The following is a 20,642-nucleotide window of genomic DNA, read 5'->3' as shown; positions in this document are numbered from 1 at the left end:
GCGGCGGCCTGGCACAAACGAGGAGCTCGCTGAGAGATGCCCGTCTAGCCTTCCCCCGGTCTAGGCTGGCCGCAGCCACAGGCACAGCAACTTTTCACACCTACCCGGGCTTGAGGCCTAATCCCTCCACACAGCTGCCTAACACCTCCTTAACACACCTGCAGCCCATTCTGACCTTCATACTGCCAATTAGGCAGCCTTGAGCACTAATTGCACACAGCCAGGTGCTCCTCGTTGATGGCTAACGAGGGAAATCATTTGCATGGACCCGCCTCCTGGTAAGATGAACGAGGAAGACGAGACGGGGACCCACTAGAGGGAGACACAGGCTGCGAAAACGAGGGAGTGAGGGAAGGAATGCATGCCTGGACTGACTTTGAGCTCCTGGACTGACTTTGAGCTAGCTGCAACAAGGGACAGCAGAGATGGAGCAAAGTCAGGCCTGTTGAAATGGCCTGGCCTGGCCTGGCCTGGGCCTGCCTGCTGCTGCCTTTCGAAACTGACCCTGGCAGTGAAGGCTTTGTTTTGGGCCTTGGGAGAAAGATTGATGAAACATTAGCTAGCTGTCTTGTCGAAATGTGTCTGCTTACTGACTTGCTACTGACTTGCTGACTTGCTAGGTTTGGCTTCTTGCAACTGCCACTTTACCTGCTGCTTCTTCCTGACCCCAAAAATATGGAGCGCAAGGAGGGAGGGGGGAGAGAGAAATAGGCCAAGAAACTGACACGAAGCAAAAACACCAATACACACAGGGGTTAAATGCAAGTTTATTATTGCAAGAATTAACAGCTTGTGGTGAGCCCTCCAAAAAAAAGCAACATTGCCATTGAGCAAGCAAAAGGAAGATTTGTGTTGTTGTTCAATCTGTTTTTTGAAACTGCATAAGAGAGGGGTGCACCGGTCCTGGAGGTACTGCAATACCAGGTCGATGCGTGGAGTGGACAGAGCAAGCTCTTCTTCCATCTCCCTGTTCTAAAAATCCATTTAATATATGGTCCCCAGATAGGGGACGTATCAGATATTAAACTGATAAGAACAGATACTACACTTGATCTTAGCCAAAAGGCCGAGAAGCGATAACCCAATTATTCTCTTTTCCGAGCGAGCGGCGGCCTGGCACAAACGAGGAGCTCGCTGAGAGATGCCCGTCTAGCCTTCCCCCGGTCTAGGCTGGCCGCAGCCACAGGCACAGCAACTTTTCACACCTACCCGGGCTTGAGGCCTAATCCCTCCACACAGCTGCCTAACACCTCCTTAACACACCTGCAGCCCATTCTGACCTTCATACTGCCAATTAGGCAGCCTTGAGCACTAATTGCACACAGCCAGGTGCTCCTCGTTGATGGCTAACGAGGGAAATCATTTGCATGGACCCGCCTCCTGGTAAGATGAACGAGGAAGACGAGACGGGGACCCACTAGAGGGAGACACAGGCTGCGAAAACGAGGGAGTGAGGGAAGGAATGCATGCCTGGACTGACTTTGAGCTCCTGGACTGACTTTGAGCTAGCTGCAACAAGGGACAGCAGAGATGGAGCAAAGTCAGGCCTGTTGAAATGGCCTGGCCTGGCCTGGCCTGGGCCTGCCTGCTGCTGCCTTTCGAAACTGACCCTGGCAGTGAAGGCTTTGTTTTGGGCCTTGGGAGAAAGATTGATGAAACATTAGCTAGCTGTCTTGTCGAAATGTGTCTGCTTACTGACTTGCTACTGACTTGCTGACTTGCTAGGTTTGGCTTCTTGCAACTGCCACTTTACCTGCTGCTTCTTCCTGACCCCAAAAATATGGAGCGCAAGGAGGGAGGGGGGAGAGAGAAATAGGCCAAGAAACTGACACGAAGCAAAAACACCAATACACACAGGGGTTAAATGCAAGTTTATTATTGCAAGAATTAACAGCTTGTGGTGAGCCCTCCAAAAAAAAGCAACATTGCCATTGAGCAAGCAAAAGGAAGATTTGTGTTGTTGTTCAATCTGTTTTTTGAAACTGCATAAGAGAGGGGTGCACCGGTCCTGGAGGTACTGCAATACCAGGTCGATGCGTGGAGTGGACAGAGCAAGCTCTTCTTCCATCTCCCTGTTCTAAAAATCCATTTAATATATGGTCCCCAGATAGGGGACGTATCAGATATTAAACTGATAAGAACAGATACTACACTTGATCTTAGCCAAAAGGCCGAGAAGCGATAACCCAATTATTCTCTTTTCCGAGCGAGCGGCGGCCTGGCACAAACGAGGAGCTCGCTGAGAGATGCCCGTCTAGCCTTCCCCCGGTCTAGGCTGGCCGCAGCCACAGGCACAGCAACTTTTCACACCTACCCGGGCTTGAGGCCTAATCCCTCCACACAGCTGCCTAACACCTCCTTAACACACCTGCAGCCCATTCTGACCTTCATACTGCCAATTAGGCAGCCTTGAGCACTAATTGCACACAGCCAGGTGCTCCTCGTTGATGGCTAACGAGGGAAATCATTTGCATGGACCCGCCTCCTGGTAAGATGAACGAGGAAGACGAGACGGGGACCCACTAGAGGGAGACACAGGCTGCGAAAACGAGGGAGTGAGGGAAGGAATGCATGCCTGGACTGACTTTGAGCTCCTGGACTGACTTTGAGCTAGCTGCAACAAGGGACAGCAGAGATGGAGCAAAGTCAGGCCTGTTGAAATGGCCTGGCCTGGCCTGGCCTGGGCCTGCCTGCTGCTGCCTTTCGAAACTGACCCTGGCAGTGAAGGCTTTGTTTTGGGCCTTGGGAGAAAGATTGATGAAACATTAGCTAGCTGTCTTGTCGAAATGTGTCTGCTTACTGACTTGCTACTGACTTGCTGACTTGCTAGGTTTGGCTTCTTGCAACTGCCACTTTACCTGCTGCTTCTTCCTGACCCCAAAAATATGGAGCGCAAGGAGGGAGGGGGGAGAGAGAAATAGGCCAAGAAACTGACACGAAGCAAAAACACCAATACACACAGGGGTTAAATGCAAGTTTATTATTGCAAGAATTAACAGCTTGTGGTGAGCCCTCCAAAAAAAAGCAACATTGCCATTGAGCAAGCAAAAGGAAGATTTGTGTTGTTGTTCAATCTGTTTTTTGAAACTGCATAAGAGAGGGGTGCACCGGTCCTGGAGGTACTGCAATACCAGGTCGATGCGTGGAGTGGACAGAGCAAGCTCTTCTTCCATCTCCCTGTTCTAAAAATCCATTTAATATATGGTCCCCAGATAGGGGACGTATCAGATATTAAACTGATAAGAACAGATTTTTTTTTTTTTTTTTTTTTTTCCCATCAGATCTCAAGCAAAATCCAACTCAACAAGGCATTACCTCACCATCAAGATCCTAGCACGCAAGATCTTTCCAGGTACTTTGCTTAAATCATCATTTAGGCGTCTATGCTTTACTTTTCATCAAAGCAATAAAAACAAACATATATACACTTTAAAAATACAATATACAACCCCCTACCCCCACCCTCCACCCATCCTCCACCTCCCCCAACCCCAATAATCATTCGCTTCGTCCACCCCCATTCGTTTCCTATCAACCAACAAGACCACATACAACTTAGCCAGAATCAAATTCACACAATCCACTTCAGACACCACAAACTTTCTTCTCACCTCCCAACACCTCACATCCCACAGCACCTCCCTTACAATAGCCATCAAAATCCAAATTTTCCTTTGTGTTGCTCTTTGTCCCTCCACCAACCCAAAAAACCAAACCATCTTCATCAAACTCTTTACACCTAACACCTCCTCCAAGAAATGAGCCAGTTTCTCCCGCACTTTCCGCGCAAAGAAGCAATAAAATAATGCATGTTCTACTGTCTCCATGTTATTACACCCTTCCCTCGGGCATTTATCATCCCTCGCCAAGTCTCTCTCTTTCATGAAAGCCTTCGTCAACAAGGCCCCATGAAAGGTCAACCAGGAGATCTCTTTTTGCCTGTTGGATATACCTTCTATTTGGAACCTCTTCCAACACTCTTCCGTTTTTAATGGGCTGAGGCCATTGATATTGGCCCTCACCTCCTCTCTGCAAAACCACTTCCTCAAGCTCTTCTTTTCAACTGCGGCTTCTGCCAACTCTCTTAACCTATTATCCTTATAAAAGGCACTCAACTTAAGATAAAAAAACGGGGTTACCAAAGCAATAGGTCTTCCTAGATCTTTTTTGCACCAATCCCATTTAATCAGAGCCCACCCAGCCAGATAATACATCATACAGGCGGCCTTACCCCCTGCCACAAAGGCTTTATGATGTGCTAACCAAAAGTGCATGCCCAGAAACGCTGGAATGTCCGGAAATCCACATCCACCCATCACCGGACTCTTCATCACCTTCTTCCGCTCCACCCTCTCCATCTTGCTGCCCCAGAAAAAAATAAAGAGCACTCTAATGATCTTGTTCATCCATCTCTTATTTGGAGGAAAAATCAAGCTGTAGTATAACAACAATGGCAGGATTACCGCCTTCACCACCAGCACCTTCCCAGATAACGTTAATCTTCTTAACTTCCAGAAGTCCACCTTCTTCTGTATCTTCCCCATCGCCTTCTCCGCATTCGACTGATCCAGCAGGTTCCTTCCAAATTGCGTTCCCAGGATTACCAACGAGTCAACCACCTTCACCTTTACATCCTTCACCACTCCGGATCCACTAAGTACGCAGATTTGGCTCTTCTGCCAATTCACATTCAGACCCGACATACTGCTGAACAGTTTCAGTTGTAACTCAACCCTCCGAGCGTCGACCTCCGATGAACAGATGAAGGTCACATCGTCCATATAGCAGACCTCCTTCACATACTCCCCTCCACTACCTGGCAGAAACACTCCTTTAATCCTCTTGTCCCTCTGCACATGACGAAGCAAGGGTTCGATCGCACATATAAACATCAAGGGTGACAAGGGACACCCTTGCCTTACCCCAGCCCTAACCGGAAAGGAATCTGTCAGATTTCCATTTACTACCACCTGGCTCATAATCCCTGTGTACAACCCCCTCAGAGTCTTCAAGAAGGGTGCAGGGATTCCCATCTCTTCTAAAACTTTAAACAGGAAGGAATGCGCCACTCTGTCATATGCCTTCTCTAAATCCACTCCCATGAAGGCCAAAGGCATGTTATTCATCTGGGCGTAAGTAACTAGATCTCGCAGTAGGATTAAGATGTCTGAAATCCTACGCCCGGGGACAGCACATACCTGTCCCTCCCCTACCATCTTGTGCACCACCCTGCTCAGCCTACTAGCCAGCAGTTTCGCCACAACCTTATAATCCACATTAAGTAATGTGATAGGGCGCCAGTTCTTGATCTCCCTCCTGTCCCCTTTTTTGTAAATTAGAGTAATTGCCCCCTCCTTCATAGTAGGGGACAACTCTCCACCCAACACACAATACTTGACAACCTCTGTCAGATGCCCTCTCAGGATTGGCCAAAATTTCATATAAAATTCCACTGGAAGCCCATCTTTCCCTGGAGTTTTATTTTTCTGCATGCTTTTTAATACACACTCTACTTCCATCTCAGATATCTCATCCACCAAGGCTTCTGCCTCTTCCTTTTCCAAGCATCTTCCCAATACACCACAGTATTCCTGTTGTTCCTCCTCCAACACACCCTCCTGCACCTCATACAGATTTCTATAAAAGGAAAAAACCTCCTCCATTAATCTCTCCCCCTTTACCTCCTCCTCCCCTACCAACACAGTAGACATTGCTTTTTTCCCGGAAAAGGCTTTTTTAAAAAAATACCTGGTACATTGCTCCCCCTCCTCCAAATCTTTTATTTTCGCATTGAAGATGATACTTTTCCCTTTATCTCTCAGCATCTTCTCTCTTATCTCTCTTGCTTCCCTCAAATCTTCAGACACATCCACACCCATTTTTTGACATTTATACAAAAAATGTATCTTTTTTATTAACATTGACTCTTTTTTCTTTCTTTCCACAGCCTTCAACCTGCACATCTTCTGAAAGAAACCTGCCAGGCATTCCTTAACCCAATCCCACCACACAAGGACATTCAGGAAATTCCTCTTCTGCTCCACCAACTCTTCCAGGTAAGTACCACACTTCACACATACCTCTTCATCCTCCAATATAGTCGCATTTAACTTCCACCAACCACCTCCAAATTTCACACCACCTCCCACATCCACCTGACAACATATTAATTTATGGTCTGAAAAAAGCACTGGAAAGGTCTCATACTTCAGAATCTCAATAAACTCAGAAACAAAAACAAAATCAATTCGAGAAGATACAGTCCCTTTATCAGACAAAAACGTATGTGTTGCCTGCTCCCCCTCCACCACCTCCGCAACATCCTTCAATCTAAAATCGGTTATCAGCTCATTCAAGAGTCGGGAAGTCACATCCACACCTCCACCTTCACTGACTCCATGCCTATCACATCCTTTCCTCACACAGTTGAAGTCACCTGTGACAATAGTTGGCACCCTCCCTGGTAGCTGCAATTTTAAAACCTCCAGAAACTCCTTTCTACCCTTTTTGTCAGCAGGCGCATAGCAGTTGATAATTCTAATTTTCCTGTCATCACATTCAAGTAACACAGATAGACATCTCCCAGGTACCACCTCCTCATGAGACAATATTCTTAATTCATCATTTTTGACCAACACCCCAACACCTTCAGATCTAGACTCACAGCAGGGTGCCCACACAGCCACTCCCTTCCCCCATTCAGTGATATCACGCAGGTCCTCCACCCCGCATTCCTGCAGGCAAATAACATCCGCCTTAACAGACCCCAGGTAATCAAAAATCACCGCCCTCCTACCACCAGCCTTTAAGCTCCTTACATTTAAAGTGGCAACAAACAATGCCATCAAAAAAAGAACAAATTTAGCCATCATAAACATTAAACTGAACCAGTCTTAGAATCTTCCTGCACCATTTTCTGACGTCTTCTTATTCCTGGCGATCTGGCAGCCCCCTCCTCGGAGACCCCAGGTGAAGCTATATGTAAGGAGCTTTCCTCCTCACTTCCAGTCTCTTCCCCCTCAATCCGAGTCCTTTTACCCGACAACTGAGTCTCGGAGCCGGAAAAGGATTCCATATGCTGCCCACATTCTAGGCTCTCATCACTGTCCTCCTCTTCCATGCCATCCTGATCTTCCTCCTCACTAGATGAAATATCTCCGACAAGTATCGGAGCCACAAAAGGACTAGACACTGGGCTATCCACAGGATTCCTTCCTTCGATAATAATCTCCACTCCTCCCGGGAAATCTTGGGCTTGACCCGCCGAGTCACCAACATCCATCTCTTCTTCTCGGGGGGAGATAACATCCATATTGGGGTCACCCGCGTGACCTCTTCCAACACCCTCTGCCATCTCTGGGGGAACGGAGTTGACACCAGTGGCTTTAGCCGCCGCCGCAGCTTTGCCACCCGTACCACCCATCCCTGCAGCATCACCGGGCGGAACGTCACTGGGTACAGACCCCGGGGTTTCGCTGGCATGACTCCCTTCCTCGGGGGTCATCTGCTCAGCCCCCCCTCCTTGTCCGTCCCTCTGTTCCTTCTTCTCCCCCCATCCCATCCTAGTCGCGGCTTGTCTCCTCCTCTCCTTCTCATACTCCGGGCACTGCTTGGCCAGGTGTCCGGCGCGTTTACAAATATCGCAGACCTTCCCTGCTTTGCAGTCTTTAGCCTTGTGCCCCACCTGCTGGCAAATCCTGCACTTCTCACTCATGTCACATTCATTATTTGTATGCCCGTACATCAGGCACTTCCTGCAGTACTTAGGTTGGCCCTGATAGAACAGGAAGCCCCTTTCTCCACCAATAGTAAACACAGGCGGTGGTCTCTTCACTCCCCCAATACAGTCTCGGTCCATCTTGAACCTACCATAATACCTGTATTTACCGGTCCAAATCTTGTACCTATTCAAGATAGGTTCACCCCCCCTCAACACTTCACAGTAGCTATCAAGGAAAGCTCTTACCAGGGCTGGGTCCGCGAACGGGTTATACATATGTACAACGATCATTTTTTCCTCTTCCATAAATAATGGAATGACTTGCAAAAACTTCAGCGCTCCTTCTCCTTTCTTCTTTTCTGCAGCTTCAAAAATATTCCAACAGATTGCTGTGGACGAGAAGGTCACATCATAAATTCCCTGATTTGGGAAATCTTGCAAGCACAATACATCTCTCACCCGTATATTAAAGGTATCCGTCAGCACATCAACAACGATTGTCTTCAACGACACCTGCTCCTTGAAGCCTGGCATAACCAGAAATCGCAGCGAGTCTTTAAGCCCGCGAGTCGCCATCCTGAAAGGAAGCTCCGAGATCCGCCCACTTCCCTATGGGGGCCCCCACAAGGGGAAACCCCCACAGATCCGCCAACCGATCAAAGCGCCTACGCCTCCAATAAGGCGATCGCTTCTCGTTGCCCGGGGACTAAGCCTTCAGCCAATAGCAGCAAGGGGGGGCCCTTCCGAAAAAGGGACGCTCCCCCCAAGGCCGACTGTCGGGTACCCCGGGCACCTTTTAACCTCGATACAAGAGAGCCGAAACTACACTTGATCTTAGCCAAAAGGCCGAGAAGCGATAACCCAATTATTCTCTTTTCCGAGCGAGCGGCGGCCTGGCACAAACGAGGAGCTCGCTGAGAGATGCCCGTCTAGCCTTCCCCCGGTCTAGGCTGGCCGCAGCCACAGGCACAGCAACTTTTCACACCTACCCGGGCTTGAGGCCTAATCCCTCCACACAGCTGCCTAACACCTCCTTAACACACCTGCAGCCCATTCTGACCTTCATACTGCCAATTAGGCAGCCTTGAGCACTAATTGCACACAGCCAGGTGCTCCTCGTTGATGGCTAACGAGGGAAATCATTTGCATGGACCCGCCTCCTGGTAAGATGAACGAGGAAGACGAGACGGGGACCCACTAGAGGGAGACACAGGCTGCGAAAACGAGGGAGTGAGGGAAGGAATGCATGCCTGGACTGACTTTGAGCTCCTGGACTGACTTTGAGCTAGCTGCAACAAGGGACAGCAGAGATGGAGCAAAGTCAGGCCTGTTGAAATGGCCTGGCCTGGCCTGGCCTGGGCCTGCCTGCTGCTGCCTTTCGAAACTGACCCTGGCAGTGAAGGCTTTGTTTTGGGCCTTGGGAGAAAGATTGATGAAACATTAGCTAGCTGTCTTGTCGAAATGTGTCTGCTTACTGACTTGCTACTGACTTGCTGACTTGCTAGGTTTGGCTTCTTGCAACTGCCACTTTACCTGCTGCTTCTTCCTGACCCCAAAAATATGGAGCGCAAGGAGGGAGGGGGGAGAGAGAAATAGGCCAAGAAACTGACACGAAGCAAAAACACCAATACACACAGGGGTTAAATGCAAGTTTATTATTGCAAGAATTAACAGCTTGTGGTGAGCCCTCCAAAAAAAAGCAACATTGCCATTGAGCAAGCAAAAGGAAGATTTGTGTTGTTGTTCAATCTGTTTTTTGAAACTGCATAAGAGAGGGGTGCACCGGTCCTGGAGGTACTGCAATACCAGGTCGATGCGTGGAGTGGACAGAGCAAGCTCTTCTTCCATCTCCCTGTTCTAAAAATCCATTTAATATATGGTCCCCAGATAGGGGACGTATCAGATATTAAACTGATAAGAACAGATTTTTTTTGATTGAAAAATGTATACTTTATTTTGCAAGAAAATATACAAAAAAACAAATACTTTAAACAGGGTACATCCAATCTGTACTGCGACGCAGCGCATAAATACACTACATTACAATACATCACCAAGCATACCAATAAATTACATTCATCCTGCGGTATGATGCCTAATGTGTTGTGCAGAGTAGTAATACCCCGAAACATCACATCATGCATGACGCCGCATTACCCTGAAAGCAGTACTTAAAAACATTTCACAAAAAGTCCAGTCATATAGTCAAATAACATTCAAATGGGCAACGGGTGTGATGGGGGGGGGGGTGGAGAAGGTGGGGCAGGGGAGGGAGTAAAGAGTTCACAGGCCCGAAGCTTTATTTGAACTGCCAAAGGATACACGGGGGAGAGGGGGGGGGAATGGGGAAATCTTCAGACCTCCTCTTCCTCCTTGAAGTCCATCAGGTGATAGTCTCTGAGCAGACTGTGAACCAGTCTGCGACAGTCCTCGATGGACATCCTCTCCCGCTGGTGGATGAGGCGCTTTCTGGCGCACCATAAAGCGTCCTTAAAGCAGCACAGCACCCGCCAGGCACCGTCAATGTCCTCCTGTGAATGAGTTCCACAGAAGAGTCCGTTCAACACACCAAAGTGTGTGATTGCAGTCTGTGGTACAAAGTCTTTGAGTTCAGGTTCCAGGGCCCTCAACAGGTCCTGTGCAAAGGGGCACTCCCAGAAAACATGCAGAGCAGTTTCCTCCTGGATGATGCAAAAGGGGCAGTGCCTGTATCTACACAGGTTTCTGGCATGCATAAATGTCCTGAGTGGCAGCCCCCCTTGGATTGCCATCCATGCCAGATCTTTGTGCCTGTTGGTGAGTCTCTTTGAAGAAACATTCCTCCAGACCACTTTACAAGTGGCTGAAGGGAGGCCTGGAACAGTCTCAACAATGTCCGATGCTCTGATCAACTTGTGGATAGTTTTTGGCTTCCACAAGTCGGGCTTCACTCCATGTAGCCCCAGCTCCTTAATAAACTTGAAGGTGTCCAAGTAGTACCAAGGCGTGTCCCAGTTGTAGGGGATGGAGCTGTCCCATTTGTCCCATCCAAGGGTCCTCCAAAGAGGCAGGAGGAAAAAACGGGACATAGAGTTACCACCAGAGTCCACAGTTCTGTCCACCAATGTCCTGCGGATGCAGTTACAAGCAAAGCACACCCTCAATAGTGTAGCGATGTCGGGCACGCCCTTACCGCCCTTGAGGGGTTCCTTGAACATAACCGCCCGCTTCACTCTGTCCATTTTGGAGCTCCAGATGAAGTGAAACACCGCCCTGGTGATGGCCTTACAGGTGTTGACCCGAGGGGGCCAGGCCTGGGCGAGGTACTGCAACACAGGGAGAATCTCGCTGCGGAGTACCAGTGTTTTGCCTTCGATGGTGAGATCTCTGAGGCTCCAAAGTCCAAACTTCTGTCGCATCTTTGACAGTCTTTCCTCCCAGGACTTCAGGGCTGCGCCCTCAGCTCCAAACCAGACCCCAAGGATTTTGATGAAGTCCGTCTTGACGCTGAAAGGAATTGGTGCAGAAGAAGGCAGGAACCACTTTCCGAAGAGCATGACCTCTGACTTCCCGCAGTTGACCTTTGCCCCTGAAGCTTGGCCGAAGTCCTCACAGGTCTGGGCGAGTGTGTCGATGGAGCGCCGGTCAGCACAGAACACCGTCACGTCGTCCATGTAGAGTGAGCACTTGACCTCCCGTCTGTCCGGTCCTGGTGCGGTGATCCCTCTGATCTCTGGGTTCCGTCTGATGCTTCGGGCGAAGAGCTCTATACAACAAACAAAAAGCAGAGGTGAGAGAGGGCAGCCTTGTCTGACCCCAGACAGAATTGGAAAGGGGTCAGTTTTCCAGCCATTTACCAGCACCAAACTAGAAATGTCAGTGTACATTACATTCACATACGAACAAAACATTTCCCCAAGACCAAACCTGCGCAGAGTTCTGCACATAAACTCGTGGGAGACACGGTCAAAGGCCTTCTCCTGGTCAAGACTGACCAGGGCCGCGTGCACACGGCGGCCATGAATGTACTGGACCGTGTCCCGGACAAGCGCAAGGCTGTCCGCAATCCTGCGACCAGGAATGCCGCAAGTCTGATCCGGGTGGATGATCTGTCCGATGACAGACTTCAACCTGTTGGCCAGGACCTTGGCGAGGATTTTGTAGTCCACGTTCAGCAGAGAGATCGGACGCCAATTTTTAAGATCCGATCTCTCCCCCTTCCGCTTATACAAAATCGTGATCATCCCCTCCCTCAGTGACGGAGGCATTCTGCCCTCCACCACCATCTCCTCGTACAGCTCGAGCAGGTCCGGGCCCACGAGATCCCACAGTGCTACATAGAGCTCAACTGGGAGACCATCGCAGCCCGGGGTCTTGCCTCGCCTAAAGGATTTAGCGGCAGAGTGCAGCTCCTCCAGCGCCAAGGGGGCGTTGACAGTTGATGAACCTGCAGGATCAATTTGGTTAGTGATACCTGACAGGAACCTGTCGGCCGCCTGTGTGTCCGTTTCTTTCGGGGAGTAGAGGTTGGTGTAGTAGTCGCTGACCACTTTCATCACAGCCTTCTTCCCCTTCTGGAGTGTTCCGGTCTCGTCGCGCAACTCTGACAAGGGTGTGTGTCCTGAGTGGAGTTTCCTGAAAAAGAAAGAATTACACTTCTCACCTTTCTCAAGATTCTCCACCTTGGCACGGAAGACAATGTGCCTGGATTCTTCCTCGAAGTGTCCTTTCAGGCTCCTCTTGGTGTCCTCCAGGTCCTGCCTAACGTCCCAGCCACAGTGCTGAAGGTCCTGCAGGGACTGCAACTGACGCTGCAGTCTCCTGAGTTCCCTCCTCCTGGCACACACACGCTGGCGTCCCCTTGCCTGAAAGAAGCTACGCAGCTTAACCTTCACAAACTCCCACCAGTCACTTACCCTTCCGAAGAATCTCTTTTCCTCCGTCCAGGTGGCATAGGCTTCTCGGAGTTCCCCCATCAATTCCTCGTTTTCCAGCAGGGTGCTATTCAGCTTCCAGGAACCCGGTCCGCGGGCAAAGCCCTCGCCCAGGTCACCCCGAAAGTGAATAGCCCTGTGGTCAGAGAAAAAGCAGGGGACCATGGAGAACTCCCGATGCTTGACTGTTCTTGAAGTGAGCACGAAGTCAATCCTGGAACGCACAGATCCATCGGGTCGGCACCACGAATAGTTCACGGTCCCTTTCCCTATGGATCCCACGGCGTCCTGCAAGGAGGCCTCCGAGATCATCTCCTTGAGCAGCCTAGAAGTAGCATCAAGTTTTGCGTATATGCTGGAGCTGCGCCCATCCTCCTCGATCGGACAGTTAAAATCACCGCCGATCACTACTGTTCTGGTGGTGACGAGTTGGGTCCGCAGGGTCTGGAAGAGTTCCAGCCGCGCATTCTTGTCTGGGGGAGCGTACACGTTGATGAGCCTAACTGGCTCTTCCACCCACGAGCCGTCTATGACCAAAAGACGGCCACAGACTAGCTCATGGATAGAGTCAACCGTGAAACGCCCACCCCTGACCAGAATGGCTACGCCTGCAGACTTGCAATCGCCACCCCCGGACCAGTAGGAGGGACCAAGGGTCCACTGGGAGGACAGATGAGTGTACCTCCTCAGGGGAGGAAGGGCGCACTCCTGAAGCATGTAGACATCACTCTGCTGACTTGAAAGAAAGGTCAGGACCGCTTGCCTTCTAGATGTATCCTTGATACTCCTCACATTAATGGAAAAGATTGAGATCTCAGCCATAATGAAAAAGGGTATGAGGGTCTAGTTAACAAGGGTCCGAACTTACCTCCCCGGAGGGGGGGGGTGGCTCTTCCGTTGCGTCTTCTGCCTGTCCTGTGTCCTGGGCCAGGCCCAGCTCCTCAAGGACAGACTCCATCATCTGCTGGCTGATGTGGACGTTGGGGGGGAGGTCATGCTCAGGGTCGACCACGATCTCCTCCCCTTCTTCCTCCTCTCCTGCAGACTCTAGGTCCTCCACTACTTGCTTGGGTCCCTCGCTGTCGCGTTGGACCCCGTTGGGCCGTTTGGTGGAGGTGGCGGGTTCCTCAGCTGTTGGGCTCTCTGGCTTACGTTTCCGGCTTCCTCTTGGGCCACTGGTGGGGGTGGAGGGGGGTGGGAGGGTGGGAAAGTCCTCCAGGGAGGACAGGTTGGGGGGGGAAGGGGTGGGGAGGGGCTCCTCCGGCACAGAGGGGGTGGGTGGGGGTGTGCTGGAGGTAGGGGCAGGGGCAGGTGGGGCGGGAGTGGACTTACCTTTGGCCTTTCGAGGTTCTTTTGGTTTTTCTGGCAGCTTTCTCCCGGATGGCTTACCCTGGCTTACTGCTCCAGCGTAGGTCCGGGTTCTCTGGGGGCAGTGTCTGAAGACATGTTCTGCCAGTCCGCAAAGGTTGCAGGCTTTGGACCTCGGACAGTCCTTGGTCTCGTGGCCTGTCACCCTACAGAACTTGCAAGCAAGTTCTGTACAATCCTTCCCTATGTGTCCCGGCTGCCCACACTTGTTACAGTTGTAGGGTATGCCGGGGTAGAAGAGGATTCCTGCGGAGGATCCCAGGGAGAAGAAAGGCTGCAGGTGCTGGATGTCCCCCGAAGGGTCTTTCCTCAGTTTGCAGAGCACAGACCACTTACCTATCCAGAAGCCGTTCGCATCGAAGATTTGGATCGGGTCCTTCACCACGGTGCAGAACCTCTGGAGGTAGGTGGCTATGTCCTTTCCACTGGTATGGGGGTTCCTCATGGCCACTGTCACCCGCTTTTCGTCCCGAGTTATGGGGCAGTTCGCAGTGAACTTACGGAAAGGGGATTCAGGGCCACTGGTCTTCACCATCTCCCAGTACCTTCTGCAGACCTGGAACGACACAAAAGTTATAAAGAATATACCTCTTGTGAAGGCCTGCACCGAAAGCGTTTCCGCTTTGCTGAACCCCTGTTCCAGGATCATCTTCTTTCCAAAGATCTCCGGGGTCATGTCGGGGACTCTTCCGTCCACCTCCTTCAGCTGCAGCACGACCGTCTGCTTCATCCATGGCTCCAAAGCTGGGAGCCCGTCTGCAGGCTGGTCTGGCTTGGCTGGTCCCGGTCGGCTGGTGCTGGCCGGGGTAGGGGCGGGGGTTGAGGCAGCGGCATTCCCGGGCTTGGAGGAAGTGGCTGGAACGGGGTTCTTCTTCTCTTTTCCGGTCTTCTTTTCGCTCTTCCCCATCGTCAAGGATCTGGATGTCGCTTCAGATGTTTCTTAGGCGGCTTCCTTCTGGTTCCTCGACGTCTTCGCTCTTTTTCGTAGCCTTTAAAAAGGCTCTAGCATCTACTGCCCGGAGGTAGTAATGCGGGGTGGGGGAGGAGGGAAGACCGCAATCTCGTTCCCTGTGGGGGCTAAGCCTCTAACCCAATAGCAGCAAGTAGGTGAAGCTGAATTTAATCAACGATCCTACCAGGCCGAGCAGAGGGTACCCCACAAGGACCAATTAGCTTGGATAGATACAAGTGGTTCTCAACGTCCTAGCTGTGAAGCAGAGACACCCCTAAGGGCTAAAGTCGATACTACACTTGATCTTAGCCAAAAGGCCGAGAAGCGATAACCCAATTATTCTCTTTTCCGAGCGAGCGGCGGCCTGGCACAAACGAGGAGCTCGCTGAGAGATGCCCGTCTAGCCTTCCCCCGGTCTAGGCTGGCCGCAGCCACAGGCACAGCAACTTTTCACACCTACCCGGGCTTGAGGCCTAATCCCTCCACACAGCTGCCTAACACCTCCTTAACACACCTGCAGCCCATTCTGACCTTCATACTGCCAATTAGGCAGCCTTGAGCACTAATTGCACACAGCCAGGTGCTCCTCGTTGATGGCTAACGAGGGAAATCATTTGCATGGACCCGCCTCCTGGTAAGATGAACGAGGAAGACGAGACGGGGACCCACTAGAGGGAGACACAGGCTGCGAAAACGAGGGAGTGAGGGAAGGAATGCATGCCTGGACTGACTTTGAGCTCCTGGACTGACTTTGAGCTAGCTGCAACAAGGGACAGCAGAGATGGAGCAAAGTCAGGCCTGTTGAAATGGCCTGGCCTGGCCTGGCCTGGGCCTGCCTGCTGCTGCCTTTCGAAACTGACCCTGGCAGTGAAGGCTTTGTTTTGGGCCTTGGGAGAAAGATTGATGAAACATTAGCTAGCTGTCTTGTCGAAATGTGTCTGCTTACTGACTTGCTACTGACTTGCTGACTTGCTAGGTTTGGCTTCTTGCAACTGCCACTTTACCTGCTGCTTCTTCCTGACCCCAAAAATATGGAGCGCAAGGAGGGAGGGGGGAGAGAGAAATAGGCCAAGAAACTGACACGAAGCAAAAACACCAATACACACAGGGGTTAAATGCAAGTTTATTATTGCAAGAATTAACAGCTTGTGGTGAGCCCTCCAAAAAAAAGCAACATTGCCATTGAGCAAGCAAAAGGAAGATTTGTGTTGTTGTTCAATCTGTTTTTTGAAACTGCATAAGAGAGGGGTGCACCGGTCCTGGAGGTACTGCAATACCAGGTCGATGCGTGGAGTGGACAGAGCAAGCTCTTCTTCCATCTCCCTGTTCTAAAAATCCATTTAATATATGGTCCCCAGATAGGGGACGTATCAGATATTAAACTGATAAGAACAGATACTACACTTGATCTTAGCCAAAAGGCCGAGAAGCGATAACCCAATTATTCTCTTTTCCGAGCGAGCGGCGGCCTGGCACAAACGAGGAGCTCGCTGAGAGATGCCCGTCTAGCCTTCCCCCGGTCTAGGCTGGCCGCAGCCACAGGCACAGCAACTTTTCACACCTACCCGGGCTTGAGGCCTAATCCCTCCACACAGCTGCCTAACACCTCCTTAACACACCTGCAGCCCATTCTGACCTTCATACTGCCAATTAGGCAGCCTTGAGCACTAATTGCACACAGCCAGGTGCTCCTCGTTGATGGCTAACGAGGGAAATCATTTGCATGGACCCGCCTCCTGGTAAGATGAACGAGGAAGACGAGACGGGGACCCACTAGAGGGAGACACAGGCTGCGAAAACGAGGGAGTGAGGGAAGGAATGCATGCCTGGACTGACTTTGAGCTCCTGGACTGACTTTGAGCTAGCTGCAACAAGGGACAGCAGAGATGGAGCAAAGTCAGGCCTGTTGAAATGGCCTGGCCTGGCCTGGCCTGGGCCTGCCTGCTGCTGCCTTTCGAAACTGACCCTGGCAGTGAAGGCTTTGTTTTGGGCCTTGGGAGAAAGATTGATGAAACATTAGCTAGCTGTCTTGTCGAAATGTGTCTGCTTACTGACTTGCTACTGACTTGCTGACTTGCTAGGTTTGGCTTCTTGCAACTGCCACTTTACCTGCTGCTTCTTCCTGACCCCAAAAATATGGAGCGCAAGGAGGGAGGGGGGAGAGAGAAATAGGCCAAGAAACTGACACGAAGCAAAAACACCAATACACACAGGGGTTAAATGCAAGTTTATTATTGCAAGAATTAACAGCTTGTGGTGAGCCCTCCAAAAAAAAGCAACATTGCCATTGAGCAAGCAAAAGGAAGATTTGTGTTGTTGTTCAATCTGTTTTTTGAAACTGCATAAGAGAGGGGTGCACCGGTCCTGGAGGTACTGCAATACCAGGTCGATGCGTGGAGTGGACAGAGCAAGCTCTTCTTCCATCTCCCTGTTCTAAAAATCCATTTAATATATGGTCCCCAGATAGGGGACGTATCAGATATTAAACTGATAAGAACAGATTTTTTTTTTTTTTTTTTTTTTTTTTTTCTTTTTTCTTTTTTTTTTACTATTCAGATCAAGATTTTCAGTACATACAACATTACTGCCGTGGTACAAACCAACTGTACGATCTCATCATCATCATAGTACTTTCATACAAAACCATAAAACAAACCAACATACATCATACCCTAACTCCCTGAACTAAAAGCCCTACTCTGATCAAACGACTAAGACAAACAACACACAGCACCTATTCTTCAAATGTAAATCAAAACCCAACTAACTTATTTCTTTTACATTTTGACCTTAGAAATCATAAATTAAGGGTAAAGACAATCCCCCACCCAAAACTCAAATTCACCGATTTGCTCACATTTACATCCTAAAACCCTTTTCCCTACCACTGTCAAAAAAAACTACGTACTCCACTTATTCTTCTTACATCCCCATTTACCTACCCTTCCGTACCTACTCTATCCACATATACCTCAACCCACACCTACTTTCACAAAACTATTCCAACTCCTTCTTTTCCAAACCCTCAAACTTTTTTCTTCCCCCATCTCCTTAACATCTAACAAAAAGGCTACATGTAACTTCGTCAATACCATCCGGCAGCACCACTCTACATCAAACTCCTCCTTTTTAACAACCAACTGGTTCCTCATATCCCACAAAACTTCTTTCAGGATACAACTGAAAATCCATCCTAAATTCCTCCCTTCCACCTTCCCCAATCCAATATTCGTTAATAAGCCCAGATAAGTAAGCTTATTATTACACACCTTCTGTGTAAACTCCCCAAAAACCTCTCTGACATTCCTGGCATATTCGCATTCCCAAAAAAGATGTTGCACACTTTCCACCCCTCCACATCCTTCCCTTGGACATCTATCTGATCTTACAATGTCTCTCCCTTTTAAAAATTCTCTTGTTGATAAAGCATTATGTAATGCTAGCCAAGCCACATCATGCTGCCTATTGGACAATCCTGTCACACTCAAAGCACTCCAAGCACTTACCGCCTCCACAGATCTTAATCCTCTGATGTTACTTACAATGTCATCTCTATACATTACTCTCCTCACCTTTCCTTTATCCCCTCCATCCAACCCCAAAGGCATTAAATTATAGACACTTCCAATTTTCTCCAGTCTTTTATAATGTACCGACAACAAAAAGGAGACAGGTTTTCCCAACTCCACACTCCTCCATCCCCATCTCCTAAACAACCAACCTCCCATATAGCGCACCATATTTGAAGCCCTACTGTCCACTTTCACCAATCTGAAAAACAATAACCACACATTCATGTCCATGAATTTCTCCAAATCTGGGAACCCCAGACCACCCAAACCACATGGTTTTTTTACTATCACCCTCGCAACTCTCTCCATTTTTGTGCCCCATAAGAAATTAAACATTATTTTGTTAGTCCTCATTGTCCACACTTTTGCCATAGGGAACACTAATGCCGTATATAATATTAAAGGAAAGATAACCGCTTTCAAAATTAAGATCTTCCCTCTCAAAGACAACTCTCTTAATGCCCAAAATTCCAATTTCTTTTGAACCTTTTGTGTCAACTCCATATACGTATCTTTTCCTTTGGCAACTTTATCAAAGGTAATTCCCAGCACTTTCACCTCTTTTTTAACCTCCAGATTTTCTCTTTTAATTTGCACCTCCACTCCCAAATTACAAAGGCAGCTCTTCTTCCAATTCACCTTCATTTTCGATGCAGCACAATATATTTCCGTCACCAAACCAACTCTATTTATCTCCCTCTGCTCTGACCCTATTATGAGGACATCATCCATATACGCCATAGATTTTACGTTCTGTCCTCCTCCGCCAGGTATTACAAACCCTTTACATACCTTTTCTTTTTGTATATTAACCAAAAACGGTTCTATCACACAGATAAAAGCCAACGGGGATAGCGGGCAACCTTGCCTCACCCCTGCTCTTAAAACAAAAGACTCACTCAAGGCTCCATTCACCAAAACTCTGCTCTTGATTCCATTATAGAATCCCTTTATCACCCCCAATAAATTTTCGGGCAAACCTAGCTTCCTCATAACTTCAAACATAAATACATGGGATATACGGTCATATGCCTTTTCTAAATCCAGCGACATTACCACCAATGGTCTCTTGTTCCTATTAGCGTATACCACCATATCCCTCAAAAGGATTAGATTGTCGGAAATCCTTCTGCCAGGTAAGGCACACGTCTGCCATGGTCCTATAATCTTTCCAAGAACCTCTCTCAATCTGTTTGCAACTATCTTAGCCACCGCCTTATAGTCAACATTCAGAAGTGTTATAGGTCTCCAATTCTCCATGTCTCCTCTATCCCCTTTTTTAAAGATCAAAGTAATGATTCCTTCTCTCATTGACTCTGATATCCTTTTTCCATCAAAAATTTCTTTAACCACATCACAAAAATCTGCACCTATGGTCTTCCAAAAACAAACATAAAATTCTGCAGACAAACCATCACTCCCTGGTGTTTTATTTTTTGCCATTCCTTCAAAGGCCTGTTTAACTTCCATCTCATTAACCACTCTTCCTAACCACTCCTGTTCTTCTCCTCCCAACCGTCCATCCAATATTTCACAATACTCTTCCATTTCCATATGATCTTCTTTTTCATAACCCTTAAAACGTTCTTTAAAGAAGCTTTCCACTTCCTTTAATACCTCCACTCCCTCCACCTTACCCCGATCTGTATTCACATATTTCACAAAATCTTTTTTCCCACACATTTTTTTGAAAAAATACCTCGTACATTTTTCGTCCTCTTCCTTATGTTTCACTCTTGCCTGGAAAATTATTTTCCTTCCTTTTTCTCTTATACACTTCCTCCGATCTTCTTTTACCACCCTTAATTCCTCCTCCACCTCCACCCCCATCTCTCTAAAATAATGAAGAGTTCTCAACCTTGCACCCAAAATTTCATATAGTTTCTTTCCCTCTTCTGCCCTCCTCCTCCCCCATACTTTAAAGAAACCACCTATTCTTTGCTTCGCCCAGTCCCACCACTCCAACAGACACATAAAGCCTTGTTTCTTTCCAACCAAATGTTTATATATTAAATCAAACTCTCTTATTATTTCAGCATCTCTCAATAAATGATTATTTATTTTCCACACCCCTCTACCAAAGTGTACACTCTGATCAAAAATAAAACTTGCTTTAA

At 48.8% G+C, this 20,642-nt stretch overlaps 1 protein-coding gene, 4 non-coding genes and 3 pseudogenes across 5 annotated transcripts; all 8 read right to left on the bottom strand.

Annotated features, from left to right (window-relative positions):
* Nucleotides 1–887: 887 nt before the first annotated feature.
* On the bottom strand, nt 888–1,078 carry LOC141141781 (U2 spliceosomal RNA). The gene has a single exon (XR_012244227.1). It is a non-coding gene; the product is annotated as a U2 spliceosomal RNA (small nuclear RNA).
* Nucleotides 1,079–1,992: 914 nt separating this feature from the next.
* On the bottom strand, nt 1,993–2,183 carry LOC141141780 (U2 spliceosomal RNA). The gene has a single exon (XR_012244226.1). It is a non-coding gene; the product is annotated as a U2 spliceosomal RNA (small nuclear RNA).
* Nucleotides 2,184–3,097: 914 nt separating this feature from the next.
* Nucleotides 3,098–3,293, bottom strand: LOC141141826 (U2 spliceosomal RNA). The gene has a single exon (XR_012244250.1). It is a non-coding gene; the product is annotated as a U2 spliceosomal RNA (small nuclear RNA).
* Nucleotides 3,294–9,492: 6,199 nt separating this feature from the next.
* Nucleotides 9,493–9,668, bottom strand: LOC141141808 (U2 spliceosomal RNA; annotated as a pseudogene).
* A 50-nt stretch (nt 9,669–9,718) lies between these two features.
* Nucleotides 9,719–13,791, bottom strand: LOC141139272 (uncharacterized). Its single transcript, XM_073625227.1, has 2 exons — nt 12,174–13,791; nt 9,719–11,465 (listed from the first exon to the last, which is right to left on the bottom strand). Exons 1-2 carry the CDS (start codon nt 13,453–13,455, stop codon nt 10,075–10,077), a joined length of 2,673 nt encoding a protein of 890 aa, XP_073481328.1. The 5' UTR covers nt 13,456–13,791; the 3' UTR covers nt 9,719–10,074.
* Nucleotides 13,792–15,113: 1,322 nt separating this feature from the next.
* Nucleotides 15,114–15,282, bottom strand: LOC141141997 (U2 spliceosomal RNA; annotated as a pseudogene).
* A 914-nt stretch (nt 15,283–16,196) lies between these two features.
* LOC141141779 (U2 spliceosomal RNA) lies at nt 16,197–16,387 on the bottom strand. The gene has a single exon (XR_012244225.1). It is a non-coding gene; the product is annotated as a U2 spliceosomal RNA (small nuclear RNA).
* Nucleotides 16,388–17,301: 914 nt separating this feature from the next.
* On the bottom strand, nt 17,302–17,517 carry LOC141141853 (U2 spliceosomal RNA; annotated as a pseudogene).
* Between the last annotated feature and the right edge of the window lie 3,125 nt (nt 17,518–20,642).

The sequence above is a fragment of the Aquarana catesbeiana genome, linkage group LG04 (genome assembly GCF_042186555.1).
Source record: "Aquarana catesbeiana isolate 2022-GZ linkage group LG04, ASM4218655v1, whole genome shotgun sequence".
Classification (NCBI taxonomy): Eukaryota; Metazoa; Chordata; class Amphibia; order Anura; family Ranidae; genus Aquarana; species Aquarana catesbeiana.
Note: the sequence above shows the minus strand (reverse complement) of the source record. Positions and strands in the feature narration are given on the sequence as shown.

Bases quoted from the DNA above. Each gene is read 5' to 3' on its own strand.
- LOC141139272 (XM_073625227.1), bottom strand. From the start codon at position 13,455: ATGGCTGAGATCTCAATCTTTTCCATTAATGTGAGGAGTATCAAGGAT. The intron at 11,466-12,173 runs GTATCACTAACC...TTTGTTGTATAG, and splicing joins GGCCGACAGGTTCCTGTCAG to AGCTCTTCGCCCGAAGCATC.